The sequence below is a fragment of the Staurois parvus genome, unplaced genomic scaffold (assembly GCF_062004578.1).
Source record: "Staurois parvus isolate SC_StPar_1 unplaced genomic scaffold, SC_StPar_1.0 ptg000432l, whole genome shotgun sequence".
In the NCBI taxonomy this organism is placed as follows: Eukaryota; Metazoa; Chordata; class Amphibia; order Anura; family Ranidae; genus Staurois; species Staurois parvus.
The window spans coordinates 8517350-8539218 of record NW_028318228.1 but is presented as its reverse complement, the minus strand read 5'-3'; the positions used below and the strand labels follow the sequence as shown (position 1 = coordinate 8539218).

The 21869-nt window shown below is 40.5% G+C and overlaps 1 protein-coding gene across 1 annotated transcript in view; it reads right to left on the bottom strand.

Annotated features, from left to right (window-relative positions):
- The window catches only part of AGBL1 (AGBL carboxypeptidase 1), a 924602-nt gene that overhangs the window by 331113 nt on the left and 571620 nt on the right, over positions 1–21869 (bottom strand). Inside the window, exon 21 of the mRNA XM_089687659.1 lies at positions 18923–19099. Within this exon, the coding sequence (XP_089543785.1) occupies positions 18923–19099 (177 nt within the window). The remainder of the gene's footprint in view (positions 1–18922; positions 19100–21869) is intronic.

The window sequence follows — 21869 nt, the reverse complement described above, 5'->3', positions numbered from 1 at the left end:
TACAGTCTAAATGACAAAGAAATGTAGCAGATTACATCTTGGCCTAAATTTATGAATAATTATTTATTTGCAAAATTATATAACAAAAACTTTTTTTTCCAACATTTTTGGTCTTTTTTTCTTTAATTTAAAAAACAAAAAACAAACAAAAAAAACCCCCAAAAAAACCAATGGTGATTAAATACTACCAAAAGAAGGCTGTAGTTGTGTGAACAAAATTATAAAAATGTAGTTTGGGTACCTCATTGCATGACCGAGCAATTGTGATTCAAATTGTGCAAGGGCTGAAAGCTGAAAATTGGCCTGGGCAGAAAGAGGTTAAAAAGTGCCTGGTATTGAAGTGGTTTTAATAAATCGTAAACTAGACAAAATACCACAGACCAATCCCTCCCTCTGTCTGTGGCCTTTATCCCTCCTAGAGTTTGCAGTGGCGGATATTTCTGGATTCCTCTATCCTGCCCAGTTTAAAATACACAAAGATCTTTCTTCAGACCGAAGAATCTTAGCCAGAGTCAAGGCCAACAAGATAAATTTGAGCCCAGATTTGTTCTGGCAGGTAGGATTTTCCACCCTGCCTTTTTACCATTACGTTTGATCTTTTCAAAATTGACTTCATCTGAGACACCAATAAATTCAGAGATGGTAGATGCAAAGTGGCAGCCTAGCCTATTGTTTCAACCCATTGAAAAAGCATTGAAGTGTTAAAGCTTGTTGTACATCACAATACCGAAATGACCTGGCTCTACGAGCTAACCTAAAATGCTTATATTGCATAGAAATGTCTTTCCTTGAACTCAATATTATTTAATATTTCCACAAAGCCTCAGCTTGCTATATCCATTTATTTTACAAATGGCTACTATAAAAAGCAGCTGCTTGCCTTGAATCATATATTAAATCCCTGACTGTGTCCATGTCAAGACAAGAGTACAGAACTGCAAAGTTTTCAATAGGCATCAATCAGTTAGCAGCGTCCGATGAAGTAATGTGCTTTCTACATACACAAGTGGGTGGAATATAATATCACTGATGAATACAAAAAAGGAAGTCTGATGCTCTGACCTCAAGAACTGTATTTTTCATACATTTTATGAAGGAATACTACTCTATGATGGATACAATGGTGTAGAAATAATATTTTCAAAAGGAATGGTGCAGATAGGGTAGTACATTCCAATTTTACTTTATGTACTTCGCTGAGGCTTTCTAAGCCCAATGCGTATAATTTTGCATTGCTGGCACAACTGACCTGACAAACTATTTTAAACTTGACCTGATAAACTACAGTAGACTACTAAAAATATTGCAGGCTGCAGTGAATTTTGTTATTTGGTTAGGCGATGACAATGACCGTAAAAAACATTTTTATCAGTAGAATAGGGGAAGGTTAGAACTTCAGTGAGCTATTTATTGCTGTCTCTATATGAAATTTCCCCACACCGACATCTACATTCTTGCTGGGAAAGGAAGGGAGGGAGGAAAAAAACCTTATCGGGGCAAAGCAAAAAAAGAAAAGTTAAAGAACACAATCGGTGCACAAATCAGAAATAATCATGTATACCTATAAACCAATTATTCATTATATTGTGTGGGCATTGTGCTGAATATTATGATAATTACAATTAAAAAGAAAAAGAAAAATGGTATTATGGTTCAGATACAGTTTTCTATATCATTTGTTTATATCCCAAACAGGGGCGGACTGACCATTTGGAAACTCGGGTACTGCCTGAGGGCCCGGGGTCAGTAGGGGGCCCCATGAGATGCCCCTGGTACCTTTTTCATAGGCTTTTTTGAGTTTGGGCAAGGACACAGGGGCCCATGATCCCTTATTGCCCGGGGGCCCCATGAGTAGTCAGTCTGCCCCTGATCCCGAATGATATTTTATTGATTTACTAATTTACTGATTCCCCAGTCCCCTTGAAACACACTCTGGTTAGCGTTAGCTAAAACCAAATAAGCTATTCATTCTGCAAAGGAATTTTCTCTTAGCTTAGTGAAAATGTGGTGAAATTTGCAAAGAATACCCAATCACATGCAAGGAAAATAAAAAAAAACTGTTTTTGCTTGCACATGATTGGATGATGGAAGTTGGCAGAGCTTCACTACATTCACCAAGCTAAAGCAAAATTTCCTTGCAAAGTAAATGGCCTTTTTTCCTTTAGTAAATCAACCCCATTGACGTAAGCAGCCCATACATTATGCAATTTTCTTTCCTTCCACCACATCCAGTGTTGATGGGGAAATCCCTTCCGCAGAGCCTTTACACCGGAGAACACAATGATCAGTGCTGGCAGCTACAGCCACCAGCAGTGATCACATGAAAAAAATCTGACAGGCTGGTTGTGCTGAAGTCGATCAATGGATCGACTTCAGTACAACCAGCCTGCCCATAGAAGAACTGAATCTTGGCCGGTCTCTGCTGAATTGGCTGAGATTCAATTCATCAATGACCAGCTTTAGATTGATTCACCCAAATACAATATATTTGAATAAGGACTATTCATTCACTTTCTCTTTTGTAGTGCTTTTCCTCTCCGGATTAAAGTGAAGTGCTTACCTTTTGCTGTACCAAATTAGGGAAACTCTAGCTATTCTCTATTATATACAAAGCAAAAAAAGGTTAAAAAGGTACTTTTAATGATTACATTATCTCTGACCCAGAATATCAGTCCAAAAGGTTGATGCTGACCCAAGATGATGGCACCATAGGATGGAAGCATTGATAAGGGATCATGGCCAACTCTGTGCAAGGTAATAAATGTCTGTGTGCATTACACTTACACATACTTGCACCTGACATGAAAAATACATCTAATGCTAGGTCCAGCCCAATTCCAAAGAAAACATTTTTCTCTACGTTTTTGAAAGATTAGGAATGGGATAGAGCCTGCCCCCCCCCCCCCCAGTTTTTTACTGCAGTCTGTCTCAATTGGGGTATTTCCTCTTAACTCCTGTGCCAGTCGTGGGGAATTTCTCCAGTGAAGTCAGAAACAGCACTTTTTTTGGTACACCATGGAAAGGTTTGAACCTCCATCAGATTTTAATGCTGTGTGCATCCCTGTCCTGTGACCTCCTTCTCCTAATGTCTTGCCTTGGTGTCACAGAAGTGCCATTAAGAACAGAACTCTCTTTTCCCTAGTGCTGACTTATGTTGGCCATAGATGGATCAAATCTCAGCAGGGGCTGAATTCCAACTCATCTATGGCTAATACCACTCAACAGAAGTCTATCCAAAATCAACCTCTGTCAAATGGGAATGTTGGAACATTTTCATTCGATCAGCAGCTGCCGGCAATTGGCTGCGGCACTGATCAGTGTATTCTGACAGCAGAGGAGCCTAGCACAGTGGGGAGGACTCTTCTATCCATCTCGCTCGTGTGAATGGAAGAATCTTTTTTTTTTTAATCTGCCCACTGGCTGATCTAGAAAAAAAAAAAAAAAGACCCTTCTATTCCCAGCCTTACTATGTCTTTTTGTGTGCTGTGTCTCTGTGGGGTTGATTTACTATTATTTATTTATTTCAGGTACTTATATAGCACCGTCAATTTACGCAGCGCTTCACATATATATGTTGCACATTCACATTAGTCCTTTACCCTCAAGGGGCGTACAATCTAAGGTCCCTAATTTACATTAATACATACACATACTAGGGCCAAATTAGACAGGATCCAATTAACCTACCAGCATGTTTTTGGATTGTAGGAGGAAACCGGAATACCCGGAGGAAACCCAAGCAGGCACAGGGAAAACATGCAAACTCCAGGCAGGTGGTGCCCTGTTTGGAATTTGAACCAACCACCTAGTGCTGCCAGTTTACTAAAACAGGAAAGTGCAACATCTGGTGCAGTTGTGCATGGCAGCCAATCAGCTTCTACCTTCAGCTTGTTAAATTACGTTTTGACAATAAAACTTGGAAGATGTTGGGTTTCTATGCAGAGCTGCACCAGATTTTGTACTCTCCAGTTTTAGTTAATAAACCCCTGTGTGGAAGTGGCCAGTCTGGTAGAGGCAGGGATTTGCTTCCTCATGTAACAGTCTCCAGCTGGAAAATAAACAAACAATATATCTTTGTTTGCACATGACTGGATGATGGAAGTCAGCAGAGCTTCACTAAGTGAAGGGAACATTCCCTTGCAAATTGAACAGTCTATCTGCCCTTAGTAAGTCAACCCTTAGAGGTCAGTAGCTCTATAGTGCTGATAAGCAGGAGTGCCTAGGCACTCTGACATACCAGGTAGTGCACTGCTATTTTTAACCATTAGCCGCCTGGCCAATGGCCGTTTGGCGGCTTCAAAAGTGCTTCGGCATTCCGGGTGCACACCATTTGGAATTTGACCAATCACAGCAGGTCACATGACAGTTGTATACAATGGATGGCTTCATTCATGCCATCCATTGTATACTAGTGCCTAGCTGTGAATGGTCACAGCTAATCACATGCACATGTCATGTGATTAGTTGTGACCAAATCACAGCTAAGCACAAAAAAAAAAAAAAAACCTGAATGAATCGATTTCATTCAAGTAAATGCTTGCTTATAGCAAAGTAATTCTTTGCTATAAGCAAATTGTGTAAAAAAACATTGTACTACTTTGGTCATAGTAAAATATGAAAAAAAATCTTAAAAAAAATATTAAAAAAATGTAATAAAAAATTTAAATAAAAAAATAAAAAAAAATAAAAAAATATATATATATATATTTTTTTTCATACTGTCACCAGTCAGTGTCCCTGTTCACCGCCATGCCAGTTATATGATGATGCTGTACTGTACTGGTGACAATATGTAAAAAAAAAAATAGTGAAAATCATTTTTTTTATTTTTTTATTTTCCAAAAAATTATGACAAAAAAATACAACTTCAAAAAACTCGCCATGCCTCTTATGAAGTACGTCAGACTGCCTACTCTGCAAAAAGGGGTCATTTGGGGATATCTGTACTATTCTGACATTCTTGGACCTCAAGAAATTAGATTGGCTGTCAGTACTTCAGGATTGATCAATATTCAGATCTATACCATAGTTTGTGAACTCTATAACTTTCCTACAAACTAAATAATACATCCTAATTTGGGTTATTTTCACCAAAGACATGTAGCAGAATACATCTCGGCCTAAATTTATGAAGAACAATTATTTATTTGTAAACTTTTATAACAGAAACAAAGAAAAACGTGTTTTTTTTCAAAATTTTTGGTCTTTTTTTGTTAATTTAGCAAAAAATAAAAACCCCAGCGGTGATTAAATACCACCAAAAGAAAGCTCTAGTTGTGTGAAGAAAATGATAAAATTTTAGTTTGGGTACAATGTTGTATGACCGCGCAATTGTCATTCAAAGTGTGAGAGCGCTGAAACGTGAAAAATGGCCTGGGCAGGAAGGTGTAACATTGCACGGTATTGAAATGGTTAAGGATCAATTCAAGCCAAAATCTACATTTTTCAGGGTACTGCTCAGGCTGGACTCTGTAGCATATACACTCACTGGCCACTTTATTAGGTACACTTGTTAAATTTCTTGGTAACAAAAATTGCTAATCAGCCAATCGCATGGCAACAACTTAATGCATTTAGGCATCTAGATGTGATGAAGACAACTTGCTGAAGTTTAAATCAAGCATCAGAATGGGGAAGAAAGGGGATTTAGGGGACTTTGAACATGGCATAGTTATTGGTACTAGACAGGCTGGTCTGAGTATTTCAAAAACTGCTGATCCACTGGGATTTTCATACACAACCAACTCTAGGGCTTACAGAGAATGGTCCGAAAAAGAGAACATATCCAGTGAGTGGCAGTTGTGTGGACAAAAACGCCTTGTTGATGTCAGAGGAGAATGGGCAGACTGGTTGCTGCGACATTCAGATTGTAGGGTCAGAATTTGGCGTAAACAACATGAAAGCATGGATCCATCCTGCCCTGTATCAATGGTTCAGGCTGGTGATGGTGGTGTAATGGTGTGAGAGATATTTCCTTGGCACTAGCAAGGTGTACCTAATAAAGTGGCCGGTGAGTGTACAGTACATAATGAAATGGAGGAGCTATTGTACTGGAATCCACCAACAAGACTCTGGACAAAAAAAAGGGAATGCACAAAAAAAAGACGACTTCTTGAAGCAACAAACAAATGTTTGCCAATTTCATGAAACTCCATTTTAATCATATTTTATAGCAAATATCAGAAACTTCTAGAAGACTTTGGAAAAGCAAAACCTTCACTTGCTTTTGTATTGTTTCAATCAATAATGATTTCAAGTAAAACTTTATTTTTACTTTGGATAAATGAAAACATCTCCAAAGTACATATCTGAAAGTTTTTTTTTTATCCCACCACAAGAATAAAACTAAACATATAAGAAAAGTAGCAAACTGAAAGCATGGAGCATTGCTGAATATTGACTTGGGTGTCCATTAAAGTTATTGTAAATCCAATTGTGTTTGTTCCAGGGGAGAAGTAGACTTTGCTTTATTACTCCAATGCCCTTCATGGGATTGCTAGCATTAAATAAATCCAGTTCAGATGAACCACAGATGTAACATTAAAGAAAGTATTTTAACAGTGCTTATGTGTAGTTATTTCTTGTCATAAATAATGCATTATCCTTTAAGTGATCCTTGTAAAAAGTCAAGTACTGTTAAAAAGGTCATAGTTTGTAAATTTGCTCTTACAAATAAAAAAACAACACGTTTAACTACTATTGATATTTGTGTTCTAATTATTCAATGGTTGTTTGCCAGAGGCAAGGGTTTAGTACAATATTACATACTATTTTTGAAATGGATTTTCATACAGATGTAGAAAATTCTGTTTAAAATAAAACATAAAAATAAAACAAATATATGGTGCACCAGGTCTTTCGAGAGTGTCATGCCACTGTCGACTTCCTTCTGAAAATATTAGTTGCCTGGTCATCTGTTTTTTTTTTCCCAAATGTCTGTAGGGCAGTACAAGGACGAGTGTCTGCAGGGAACAGTGAAGCATGGTTGCAGTTCCTTGCAGGTTTTGGGCTGCATTCCTGCACATGCAGTTGGACATTTTGTTGGAATTAATGGTTTCTTCAATACTGAAGTGCACAGGCAGAATTTTACCCATCATATAATATAAACATGAAGGCAACCGATTGATCCCAAGTTCAATCTGCAGCAGGACAATGACCCAGACTATAAAGCCAAAGTTATACAGAATTATCTCCAGCAAAAAGAACCCCAGAAAAGATGGGTTGTTCCCCACAGAGCCCTGATCTTAACATCATGGAGTCTGTCCGTGAGACAATAGACACATTTTGCTTTGAGGCTACAGAGAGAGTCAACTAATAAAAGATTTGTTATTTCTGTGGTTACTCATTGTTTTCCATAAACAGGTTTCTTTGACCAAAACTGTAAAACAAAAATAGCTACCCACATGACACAGGTACTATAGTTCTGCCTACTGGTTGAGAAAGATACCACACATTATTATATATATATATATATATATACACACACACACATATACATACATACACACACACACACATACATACACAATCACAATGTAAGAAGAGTGGTTGTGAATCAATCTGATTCATAACAGCTCTGCTTCTCTCCCTAGTGAGCTGTGATTGGCCCACAGCTGTCACATGATACATGGGCCAATCACAGCACCCTGTACCATGTGACCAGCTCCAGCCAATCACAGATCACTATCTATAGCTGTCAAAAAACAGTTCATGAATGAGTTAGGTTCATGACAGCAAGCTTTGCATTCCAGCAGCAATGATCTTTATTTATCTTGCAAAACAAAGTGTAAAAAAAAAAAAAAAAATCCCTGATCACCCCCCACAGTAGTACAAAGTAACACTGTACTATTCTGGTATTTTTAAAAAAAATTATTTAAAAAAAAAAAAAATAAAATAAATACCGTATTGAGATATTAAAAAAACAAAGGTTTTTTTTTAACCACTTGCCGACCGCTTACCCACAGGTGAGCGGCGGCTCTGGGCAAAGCGACACAATCTTATGTTGCTTCCTATTTCAGGGTGTGAACGCACCTGCGCCCCCCCAGTCAGTCCAGGGAGAGAAGAGAGAACACGGCACTGAGTAACAGCACTACATTTTATATTTCAATCATTTTTATTGAAGATTTTTACAACATAACAGGGTAAAGATATACCGTTCAACTGAGGTGATATAATACAGTATATAAATGAATATACCCCATCGGAACTGTGGGATATTAGAAAGGTCTCTAAGACGATGTCATCAGATGTATTCTGGATAGTGTGTTGAACTTGGTGGAGTGTATGAAGAATAGGGGGAATATTAGGGAAGAGATGGTAGGGGGGAAAAAGAAGGGAAGGGGGGGATGGGGGGATATGTAACTTGGTGGGGGAAGAAGTGCCAGTCTGGGATTGTTTAATGGTGTTGACTGTAGACTATATATCAAAGTTGTATGGAGCAATTTGGATTGCGAAACCATTGAGCCCTTTGGGGATTGAATTTATGTTGAGAGGAGTTATTTAATGCCAGTCTCTTTTCCATGTCACATTGGACGTTAATATTGCGGATCAAGGATGTGAAAGAAGGAGCGTTAGAGGTATTCCACAATCTTGTGATATTGATTTTAGCTGCAAGTAGTGTATGTATAATGATGGTGCGAGAGTTAGGTAAAAATTGTTCAATTCCAATATGTAGAAGTGCTAAAGAGGGATTTGGGGTGATCAGGGTTCCAGTAATTTCAGAAAGTAATTGGAAGACTTTATTCCAGTAGGATCTAATTGTTTTGCAGGACCAGAGGATGTGCCGCGTTGATCCTGTTTCACTACATTGTCTCCAACAAGAAGAGGGATGGTTTGGATAGTACATGGAGAGCTTGACGGGAGTTAGGTACCATTGGTGAAGGATTTTTAGGTACGCCTCCCAATGTGAGGTGCATCTGGTGGAGTTATGGGTGATGCATTACGCTTTTTCCCATGTTTGTATTGTGATTTGTTCCAAAAGTATTTTTCCTCAGTTCATTAGGGAGGTAGATTGTGTGGCAAATTGTAGGTTGGTAAGGAATAAAAGGTGGAAATGCCTTTCCCAGGGTATCGTTTTTTTTGTAAAGAAGTTATAGGCGGTAATTGGGAGTTTTGTAGAGTGAATTATTTTCATTGTTTGCAGGCAATGTACAATTCTTAGGTAGGTAAAGTATTCAGTAGTCGGGAGGTTATATTTAATTTGGAGACTTTGGAACGAGTATGGGAATTGTTTATTATAGAGGTCAGTAATGTGTTCTATGCCTTGTGTTGTCCATTGGGTTAGGTTTAAGGAGGGTGTTCGGATATGTAGAATATTGAGAGGAGTGGGGATATGTTTAATGTCAGTAAATTTGGTAGTGAGAAGGTTTTGCCAAGCTTGTAGGGTGGCTTTAATACAGGGGTGTTTCGTTTGATGGTCGAATTGGGCTATGTGTGGTATTATAAGGAGGTTTTGTGGGTCGAGGGGGTAGAATGGGAGGGTTTCCATTGTATACCAAAGTTTTTCTTTCGAGGGGTTCCACCAAAACTATATTTGGTCAGGTAGAGTGGCACTTTTGATTGTGGTTTGTAGAAGATATGGATGTTGTTTCGGCGGTAAAGGAGAGAGATGGGGATCGTCATTGTGTGAGTAGTGCTTGTTCCATGGAGATCTGTTGAGGGCTCGTTTCGATCATCATCGTGGAAGGTTTTCATCTTGAATTAGGAGATTGTGATGTGAGTAGTTTCGGGCAAATTGACTGGTACTGAGAGGAGGGAAGGGGAATAAAAAAGCCTTGCAAAAAAAACAAGGAACATAGTAGCATTACATGCTACTGCATAAAATGGAGGCTTGAGCAAGCATTATTCGTAGGAGGAATCATGCTGGAAAGAAACTTGGAGTATCAGGAAGTCCATATAGGGCCGCTTGCCAGAGTTAGTTGTTTACAGAACAAAGCCCAAATTGAAGAGAGCAGAGAAAAAAAAAAAAAAAAAAAGAGGAAAGTGTAGGTCAAAAGGAGGTCATGACCATTCTGCGTCCATTTGTTGCGGTTGATTGGAATTAGCCTGGTGGGATTCCACCGGGATGATGTTCCACTTTTGGAGAAGTTCTATGCCAGCTTCCAGGGTCTTGATCGTGTAAATCTTGCCTTGGTGTTTGATGGTTAGTTTTGTGGGAAAGCCCCATTGATAACCTATTCCGTGATTTCGGAGTGCTTTTGTTATGGTGACGAGTTTTTTACGGTTAAGGAGTGTCGTTTTGGATAAATCAGCAAATAATTTGATATTTGCGAGTGTTGCTGGAATAGCGTTGGGATTTCTGGCAGCTGACATTACTCTCTCCTTCACGTGATAGAAATGTATGCGCGCCAGAGTATCTCTGGGGATTGCGGCCAGTAGGAATGCTGGTTTAGGGATTCGATGTGCCGATCTATGGCTAATTCCACATCCGTGAGTGTAGGGATGATGTGCTTCATAAGCTGTTGGATGAATGGGACGATGGCGTCCGCTGTGATAAATTCGGGTATACCGCGGAATTTAATATTGTTTCGCCTAGAACGATCTTCTAGGTCCGCTAATTTAAGGTTAATTTGATCAATTTCAGCTTCATAGTCTGCGTGTGCATCAATGAAGACATTATGCGCAGTACACATTTCACCTATTTTGCTTTCAATATGATGAATGCATTGTTTTTGTTCTTGGACTGTATTGGAGATTTGGGATATAGTCGCTGTCAGGTCGCTATGGAGCGTTTGTTGCAGAGACAGAGGCATGTTTTTCATAGAGATTTCTGTGATAGGCTGGTCAGAGGCAGGATAAGTATCAATCAGAGATGGAGAATTGGCATCGGTAATTGAGAGTAGAGAAGCAGGCTGTCTGTCAGTAGGGACATTTGCATCCAATCTAGGTCTGGACTTGGCTGGACTAGTAGTGGTTGGAGACAGGGGAGGAGAGGACTCACCCGGATCTCCTGGATATAGTGTTGTCTTCAGCCTGGGGTCCGGATGGTATGCTGTGCTGTCCTGTGTGTCTCCCTCATGTGAGGAGATGCTGCCTGTCACGCAGCCGGCGCCATCTTGAACAGAGGGACCGAGGGCTGGGAAGAAGTTCATGAGCTTCCTCATTTGCCCTTTTCTGCGCTTGGTCATGATCCTGGAGGGTTCCGTGACCCTCGGCAGTGTGCAGTGTGCTATTGCGGCGTTCGGGCTTGTATGTGAGCCGCTTATTCAGTGGCAGGCGGGCGGAGCCCTACTCACTGAGCTGTCATCATCTGGCCGGCCATGCATGCGCCCCCAACAGCACTACATTTTACACACACACGTTAGATTAGCACATTCAACCCTTTGATTGCCCCTATTAACCCTTTGATCACCCTGTCACCCAGCCAGTGACATTAATGCAGTGTCAGTACATAGAATTTTTCACTGATCACGGTTTTTCTGTCACTAGCAACATCAGATAGAGTCAGGGTCAGCTAGCACTCACGCTCTAGGTCACTGATCACCATCATTACTAGTATAATGTTTGTACAGATCAATATAAAATGATCATGAACAGAACTATACTAGTGCCTGCTTTGTATAGTGTCCCCAAAAATGCAGTGTTAGCAGGATCGGCCCCGTTCGCTGCCAGCACTAGTGTTTAACCCCTTCGCTGTTTTTCACATTAAGATTTGTACCAATTGATTGTGGGCCAAGGCAATTTATACACACAATGATACATGGCGGCCCACCCAAATTCAGCTCTTACCAGACAACTCACATGGAAACATCACGGTTTCTGAATTTAAAACTTTTTTGGGCCTAATCCTCAACATGGACATTACAAAAAAGAATGAATTGTGGTCGTATTGGTCCACAAACCAGATTCATCATATGCCCATGTTCTCTGCTGTTACATATATGCCCAACATGGATCAGCAAGGTACTGGTACATCGCAGACTTTGAGTGGTTATAACAGGATGATACCTGCAGCTACAGGCATCATCCTGGTATAATTTTTTTTCAGATTTCACTTTTTTCGGATTCGTTGCCATTCATTTCTAGGTCCATTACATCCGAGACTCAGAGAATGAAATTTATGTCTGAAAAATAAATCAAAACTAAACAAACTGAACATGTCTAGGATACACACATTTTACTTGTGGCCATAATAAAGCCATAAAGTTTTCTTGGATTTATTGTAATCTTTGCTGCGTGTTGTGATTTATTTTCCCTATGGTCAGATTGAGTGGCTAGAAGGAGTTTCACATCTCATACCTGACATTAGTTATTTATACGGTATGACACTATTTTACTTTTGCTAAACAAATGCTTTCTTTATCCATTTGCAATGTATTGATGTTCCCTTGACCCATAGTAAAATTGTGCAAATGCCATACATCAATAAACTTCTTCACTAAAACTTATTATCTCGTAGTCTTATGGGTCCAAAAGCCTCATAACATGACTTGACTCCACAAAATCTTTATGTATCTGTACCTCTCTTATCCTCCCTCTCCCTCCATATATTTATAACTAATTTTTTATGTCTAATTCACCAAGAAAAATACTATTTCCCATAACAAACTACTATTGTAGACTGACCCAGTGTGAAGTCAGATCAATCTTAAAATTTGATACATCCCCCTATCTTAGAAATACAATATTATGAACATCAGCTCATACAAGCACATTACTTTGACTCAAGTACATTCTCTTGTAAATGATACAATTGATAAAACCACTGCCTGCGTATTCATATTGAGGGCGTCCCACTGGCTTACATCCTACAATGGGTTTGTTTGCTTTTATGGATAGATGACAAAATATGTTTTGAATGTATTTGAATATATTTTTGGCGCTGTCAAACTTGTCAAATCTTCAGTCACTATCAACAATAAGTGACACTTACAAAAGAATACCTCATTATCTCACTGTTAGAAGTAGCTCACATCAAATAAAGGAACAAATATAAAAAAAAGTCAATATCCCGGGAGTAGATCTTATTGTCTCAAGATAATATTTTACAGTGGATGAGAAAAAAAAAACCATTATGTATGCTGCTTCTGCAGTAGTTGTACATATTATGTATGCTTCATATTCACTTAAGAACATTTTATAAACTAAAAGTCTCTATCAGACATGAGCAAATGTTTAAAAATCTGTTCTGTTCAAACTTGTAAGCATGCAAATCAGACTCTTCAGCGTTATTGCCAGTCTAGAGTAATCTGTTTGATAATTTCTTCACTCTATAATTTATTAGTGAATATATATAGTGACAGTATGAACGGTGAGGTGATCGATGGACGCTATGTGTCACCTCGCATGCGATCATACCTTGAAGTTTAAGGTGGAGTCCACTCCGGGTTTTCAGGGCCACAAGGACAGAGGTGGTTCCGGACCAGATTTTGTGCTCCACTGGTGACCACCAATAGGTGGTATAAATAAAGCAGGGCTGGAGCAAGGAGCTGCTGCTGGCCTGGGACTCAGGGAGCCACTTCCTGAGAGAGGTGTGCATGAAGGTGATCCCCCACCTGAGCTAACCCCACAAAAAAAAAAAAATAAATAAATATAAATATATATATATATATATTTATATTTTTATATATATATATATATATATATATATATATATATATATAAATATAATGGCAGCACAGTGGCTAAATGGTTAGCTGGTTAGCACTTCCACCTGCAGTGCTAGGGTCGTTGGTTCGAATCCCAACCATGGCACCACCTGCCTGGAGTTTGCATGTTCTCCTTGTGCCTGCGTGGGTTTCCTCAGGGTACTCCAAAGACATGCTTGTAGGTTTATTGGCTCCTGTCTAATTGTCCCTAGTATGTGTATGTATGAATGTGAGTTAGGGACCTTAGATTGTACGCCCCTTGAGGGTTAGGGACTGATGTGAATGTACAATATATATGGAAAGCGCTGCGTAAATTGACAGCGCTATATAGGTACCTGTAATAAATAAAATATATATTTTCAGGGTTGTTGTCACCCAGGGTTCCCACACTAATACAGGTTAAAAGGCTCTGAGAAGTCTGTTCTTAGTGGGGAGAACGACCATTTTCTCCAGGATTGCTAAATCCTGGAATGGCTCCTGGAGCTCCGAGGCTTTGTAGGGAAGCCTTTAGCCCTGTGTCCACATTTTGAAAGTGAATAGCCTTCTGATTATACAGCTGTGTAAATTCCTTTTAGAAAAAGGATTGACTATGGTTGAGCCCTGGTTCACATCTGTGCGGTCGTGCGGGCCACGATTTGCATGGGCATGAGAGCCCATTCATTTGAATTGACTCCCGTGTCCTGGGACATGCAGGGAAGATGTCCCTACACTACTATGGAAATCGCAGCCCACTCGGGAACAGAGGTTCCCAGTATGGTTTTGATTTCCAGTGCAGGCAGCATGCCATTAAAATTAATGGCACCTGCCTGTGGGTTCCACATTTCTCTGTGTGGGTGGTGAGGCTGCAGGTATTTGAGTGGGTCCCGCAGCAGCATGACCCGCACAGATGTGAACCAGGGGTCACTGTGGCCCAAGGAGACCATTGTGCTGCCAGGGAGTAGCAGGTGTATGGGCAGGCTAAGGGTGTATGCAGGGGCGGACTGACAACTCATGGGGCCCCTGGGCAATAGGGGATCATGGGGCCCGTGTCCTTGCCCAAACTAAAAAAGCCTATGAAAAAGGTACCAGGGGCATCTCATGGGGCCCCCTACTGACCCCAGGGCCTCGGGCAGTACCAGAGTTTCCAAATGGTCAGTCCGCCCCTGGGTGTATGGTGTTTGCCTGTCCTGACCAAGCTGGAATATGAGGTGTCACAATTTAAAGTATAACTGCAAAACTTTTTATTAGTTACGGATAGAGTGCAGAAGGATTAGAACTCCTATCAGTTTTTATTGTTGTTGCCGATAAGGAGATTCACAGTTGTACTGTTTACAATTATTACTGAAAATAAAGAAAAATCCCAAATTTTGGGTTGTCCACAGAAAAGTAACAGAGTGGAAATTTTCAATTGGAAAACACTAGTTCTGTTGACCTGGAGGTTCCCAAGAGATTCCCTTAATTTGCAGGGATTTCCTCTCACTACCTATTATAAATTCTTCAGCCTATTGTCAGACCCTACACTGGTGCAATTGGTCCTGGGTTCCTCTTGGTGCACGACAATGCCCGGCCTCATGTGGTGAGAGTATGCAGGCAGTTCCTGGAGAATAAAGGAATTGATGCAGTTGAATGGCCCCCACGCTCGCCTGACCTAAATCCAATAGAGCACCTCTGGGATATCATATTTCGGTCCATCCAACGCCGCCAGGTTGCACCTCAGACTGTCCAGGAGCTCAGTGATGCCCTGGTCCAGATCTGGTAGGAAATACCCCAGGACACCATCCATCATCTCATTAGGAGCATGCCCCGACGTGGTCAGGCATGCATACAAGCATGTGGGGGCCATGCAAATTACTGAAGATCATTCTGAGTTGCTGCAATGAAATTTCAGCAAAATGGACCAATGATGGGGCATCCTTACATTCCGAACACATTATCCAGTCCATATATATATATATATATACATACACACATACATACAGACACACACACATATATATATATATACATACACACACATATTCACATACACACACATATATATTCACGTACACACATATATATATTCACATATACACACACACACATATTTTCTCACACACACACACAATCTGCTTTGGATAGTTAGATAAAAATTAAATATTGTATATTAATATTATGTGTTCTTCTATTCATTTAGCTGGTGGAGGTTTAGGATCCTTTTTAATTTTTCTTGTATGCTTTGTGGTAAAAACATGTTTATTAAAATCAGTGATTCCAGATGAAATCGATACTCTTAAGGTTGCTTTCACACTGATTCTCTTTTTGGTGCGTTCTTCAGTTAAAAAAAAAAAAAGTGGAAGAAAAGTGCATCCCTTTAAATCCTAGCTCTTCACTCTGGTCCGTTGCACTTCAGTTGAGGTTAAAAAAATCCTGCTTGCTGCGTTATTGGTACATGTTTAGTATAGAAAATGCACAATGCACCAAAAACGCATCCCTCTACTGAAATGAATGGAAACCGCATCAGAAACGCAATGCACCCCGGGTTTACAGAATCACATGACAAGGGAAACCACATAATATTCAATGATGCCCTTCTAATTAACTCAACACAGTGCGATTTTGAAAAAGGTTTCTGGTGGACTTCAATGTGATTTCAGCTCCATAGACTTCTATGTTATATCACAGAAGTTGCAGCAGCAAAGATGAGAAACATTCCTTTAGAACTTTACTGGATTCAGTGTTTTTTTTAACCCTCATCTCTCCTCTCCGGCCATCCTTCCTTCATGGATTTTAATGCAGCTGCGATTTTGGAGCCTTCCTTCGGTCAATCGATCAACCCTTCAATCAATAGATCAATCGTATCTTCCTTCAATCGGTCTTTCCCTTAATATAAAGATCCTTCCTTCCTTCGACCCTTCCTTTAATCGATTGTCCCTTCCTTCAATCGACCTTTCCTTCAATCGACCTTTCCTTCAATCGACCTTTCCTTCAATCGACCTTTCCTTCAATCGACCTTTCCTTCAATCGACCTTTCCTTCAATCGACCTTTCCTTCAATCGACCTTTCCTTCAATCGACCTTTCCTTCAATCGACCTTTCCTTCAATCGACCTTTCCTTCAATCGACCTTTCCTTCAATCGACCTTTCCTTCAATCGACCTTTCCTTCAATCGACCTTTCCTTCAATCGACTGCCGCTTCCTTCAATCAATCGACCCCTTGAAAGATCAATTGACCCTTCGATCGGTCGATCCTTCCTTCAATCAATCGAAGGAAGGATGATCAAAGGGAGTATTGATCGAAGGAAGGGTCAATCGATTAAAGGAAGAATCGATCTATCGAAGGAAGGATAGAAACCACTTAAGTATAAACCCAGATTTTAAGCAGCAAGGATGAGGGATGAAAGGTGAGGGTTAAAAAAAAGAAGCACTGGCCCATCAAAGTTGCATAGGAATGTTTCTTGCTGAAGTGGCTTCTGTGAGATAACATACAGTAGATGTTAATGGGGCAGAAATTGCACTGAAGTCAGAACATAATGCGATTTCCCTTGTCATGCAATTCTGTGAACCCAGGTTTGAGAACTTCTAAAGTCGCATTGGAGTCTTAAGCGCTTCAAAATTGCATAATGCGTTGCATCATATTTAACGCAATGCAGGAAAAATGCAGGGCAAGCACGGCAAAAACGCATATGTGTTTCATGCATTTTTCATACAGAGCAGTGTGAAAGTGGCTTTATTATTATTCTTATACAGGATTTATATAGCGCCAACAGATTGCGCAGCGCTTTACAAAATGAAGGTAGACATTACAGTTACAATACAATTGGGTAGAAGAGGAAACAGAGGGCCCTGCTCGTTAGAGCTTACAATCTAGGAGGAAGGGTTGAGTGATACAAAAGGTAATAGCTGTGTGGGGGATGAGCTGATGGAGGAAATAAATGGCAGTTTACTATTTAGAAGCAGGATAGACTTCTTTAACCTCCCTGGCGGTATTCCCGAGTGTAGCTCGGGGTAAAGTTTCAGTACCAACAGCGGTAACCCCGAGCTACACTCGGGCTTACCATGCGGCACTGCTCCGGGATCCCTCAGTCACTTACCTTGTCCTGCGCTCCCGCGATGTCCCTCCTGCAGTGCCCAGTGTAAATGTACTCCGGCCAGGGGCGGACTGACAAATCATGGGGCCCTCGGGCAATAGGGGATCATGGGGCCCCTGTGTCCTTGCCCAAACTCAAAAAAGTCTATGAAAAAGGTACCAGGGGCATCTCATGGGGCCCCCTACTGACCCCGGGCCTTCGGGCAGTGCCTGAGTTTCCAAATGGTCAGTCCGCCCCTGACTCCGGCGGATGCCGGCATCTGTCATCTGGGTTCCGTCCCCTGCGAGCATCGGGAAGTATGGGGGGACGGAACTGGCGGGAAATTTGAAAATGACAAAAAGTGACATTCACTAAATACACTAAAATTACATAGTAAAACATTACTGTACCAAACCATTTCACATACATTTTGTCCCGAGTGCTTTGTCCTGTGCCCTGCCTACATTTTTACTGTTCTTTCTGCCTGGAAACTGAGAAACGTCCATGGCATCCAAAAAGCGTCCCTTTAGGTCAAAAGCGGTTTTAGACCAGCTAGAGAACAGCGATAGTAAATCAGAACCACTTGCAGAATTGAGTGATAATGATTCGTGGGGAAATTTGTCATCAGACACTGAAAATGATTTTGCAACTTTGCTCAGTGATCTGCGAACTTGGCGCTATATTTCAAATTTCAGTGTTTTTGGTTTGATTATATTATTGAAATAAATTTATTATTATATTATTTTTTATGATTATTTATTAAATTATAATTTATGATTTTGTGTTTCAAATTTTAACATACCCGGGATGTTTACTAAACTCTTGCTTGGACAGATTTCAGTGAGTTATTCCTAAAAATTACAGGCCTACAATAAAAAAAAATACATATTTCCATGCAAAAAAATGTACCGCTTTGAGCACAGAAATATGGACATAATCAGACCGCTAGAGAGGTTAAAGAGAAAGGTTTTAAAGGGATCGTCTAAAAGTGGATAGATTAGGAGATAGCCGGACAGATTGGGATAGGAAGTTCCATAGGATTGGAGAAGCTCGGGAGAAGTCCTCGAGCATGGGAGGAATGAGTCATTGGAATAACTACGGAATCCCTTTTCAGATCACTCAAGTTTCCAAAGTAAAAAATAGAATAAAAAAATAAAATTATAGTTTCCCTAAGTAAAACCATGGTAATTTCCCTCTTTTTGATGTAATGCAGTTTTCAGCATCTGTAATTCACCCTTTTGTTTTACTTTGATGTAAAGAGCCTGGAGTCTGAGGTGCCATGTTTGTAATGTTTCTGGGTGCTCTGTACCTTGTAAGGTCCTTGATTGAATCCACAGTAGGTGCTCTCCATTGTGTAGCTTCTTAAAACACCAATCTCTCGCCATACCACAACACGGGCTGTTGACTCTCGTGCCTTTTCTACTAAAAAACTGCTGTGGTCCATTGAGAATGGAGGAGCAATCTTATCCAGAATTTTAGGTAAAGTCTAAAACAGATTTAAAAAACAAATGTAACGCATGTAATAAGGCATCACTTTTCATACACAGTATATTGAATGTATCTGTAAAATACCTGGTTAGTATCAGATTTAGTCAGTAAATTCAAAATAATCCATACAAATGCATATGAAATAATACATATGAATATATTGTATTTACTAAGTACAGCCAGCAGATCATTAGACTAGAGCTCTAGAATAAGCGGATTTGCAAGGTTTCTCAGCATTTTACTTCTGTGCTGTTTTGAATTGTGTGAAACAGCAGAAGATCAATGCAATCTCCAAACAGTTCTGCTAGGTATGTGTTTGTGAGTCCTATCTAAAAACCAGATGATCACATTTGCAGCATTTTCACCTATAGCAGACACCTTTTAACCACTTCCAGACCGGACACTTTTACCCCCTTCCTGACCAGGGCAATTTTCAACTTTCAGCGCTATCACACTTTGAATGACAATTGCGCGGTCATGCAACACTGTACCCAAATGAATTTTTTACCATTTTTTTGAGACAGATAAAGCTTTATTTTGGTGGTATTTATTCACTGCTGGGATTTTTATTTTTTTTGCTATGTAAATGAAAAGTTCAAAAATTTTGCAAATAAATATTTCATCATAAATCTTGGCCAAAATTTATTCCATTATCTCTTTAGTAAAAAAAAAAAAAATCCAAATTAGTTTATAACCAAAAATTATAATTTTTAAACATTTTTTTTACATTATTTTATTTTTTTATATTTTATTTTTATTTTATTTTTTTACATACTGTCACCCTAGTGGTGACACTGTACTACTTGTGGGGGATGAAGATTTTTTTTTTTTTTTTTTTTTACACCGATTGCTTTTACACCCATATAGGATGTAAAAGCAATCATTTCTCTTTCTCTCTGTCTGCATTCTTGCACTCATTGAGAAGTACTGAGTGAGCTGTTATTGGTCACAGCTTGTCACATGGTACAAGGCTGTTGTGAATAGGCTTGTACCATGTGACCTCTGTGATCACAGATTTCACACGTAGTAAGCAATGATGTCACAAGTGACATCTTGCTTACTACTTTGCATGTGATCACTGATTGGCCAATCAGTGATCACATGATCGGGACCTCGCACAGAGGTCCCGTTCGACGATCAGTGTTTCACTGTGTCCGGAGGATACAGCGGGCACCGGATCGCGGTGCTGCGCGCTCCTAGGGAGCGTGCACAAGCAGGGTGCGGGGAGGCCATTTATAAACGGCCACCCGACCCTGCACTGCCACCGTCCGACCGTTTATATGCAACGGCCGGTTGGGAAGTGGTTAAGGATGGCTTCATATGCTTGCATTGGTATTCCAGATTCCACAGGAATCTATGCTCCGGATTGTTTTAACAAGGAGGCCATTACTATGTAAGGACGAGCTAGGAAGTTGGGTCATATTAATATAGTGCTACCCCCGTAGGAGCCGATGGATAGTTTGGGTCTTCTGTTCTTTGACTCAACCATCTGAAGAGCCTCAGGCCCTCTGACACCAGGTTGGTGGAAGGTTGAAAGTGATACCTAGAACACAATAGTAGTGCTATATCAAAGAAAACAGGCACCAGACCTGGTAATAAAGGCAAACTTTATATATTGTTACCCAATATGACTGCTAACTAGGGAAGCATAAAATGGATTAACAATGGTAATAACATACAAAGTGATTAACAGTAGGGACTAGGCATAAGAGGACATGATGGCCAGATCACCATAAACAGTAACAATGTTACTGAACATTGGAACTATATTGCCAGAGCACATTTATGGTGGTGATGCTAGTCCTAGACTGACTGGGTATGCACTGTCCAAAAGAAAAAGAAGATGGAAGTGGAGGGGGCAGGAGAATGAAGGTCGTATAATAATTACAGAAAGGGCAGTCCTTTGAGATGTTCTTTTGCCAGCTATTGTTGGGGCCCTTTAGGAGACTTGGTGTACTTGGCAACATTCCTAGTTAACTTGCATGCAGTATAGTATAGGTACAGTCAGGGGTGGACTGACAACTCATGGGGCCCCTGGGCAATAGGGGATCATGGGGCCCTGTATCCTTGCCCAAACTCAAAAAAGCCTATGAAAAAAGGTACCAGGGGCATCTCATGGGGCACCCTACTGACCACGGGCCCTCGGGCAGTGCCCGAGTTTCCAAATGGTCAGTCCGCCCCTGGGTACAGTAAAGTTTCGGCACAAGTGCAAGGTAGATGTGGTTCAGATGCAGTAAAGGTTTGGTATAATGCAGTATAGTTGCAGTCTAAGTTTGGAATAAGTGCAGTATAGAGTGAAGTATGGGTGCAGTATACATTGGATACACTTGGTGTCCTGCTCTCAGTGGCTCAGCCCCTGCTAGCAGTATCAGCAATAGGCAACTAGCCCTCTGACCAGTCGTTGAGATGCTGTGGTGATGTCTCAGAAGTAGAAGTTAGCCTCCAGTTATCAGGAAGGGGAAGCAGAGAGTGAGTGGATGCTCCAGTGTCCAGTCTCCCTGCGGCAGTGGTGATGTAATGTGGGTGGTGCTGCACTATTCCTGGGTGACCTTACTTCCAGTCTCAGGCTCAGATCTCCACTGGTGGGTGAAAATCCAGGCAGAGGTGCTCTCTCTCTCTCTAACTCTCTTGGTGCCAACAGGAAGAACTTCCCCAGGCAGTTTGATAATCATCTTCGCTGCCATCTCAAACTACAGTTCCCAGGATTTTCGGTGCTCTGCATAGATGTCTATAGGCTTGTGTGGCTTTAGCTCTCCCCCTGTTGGCAG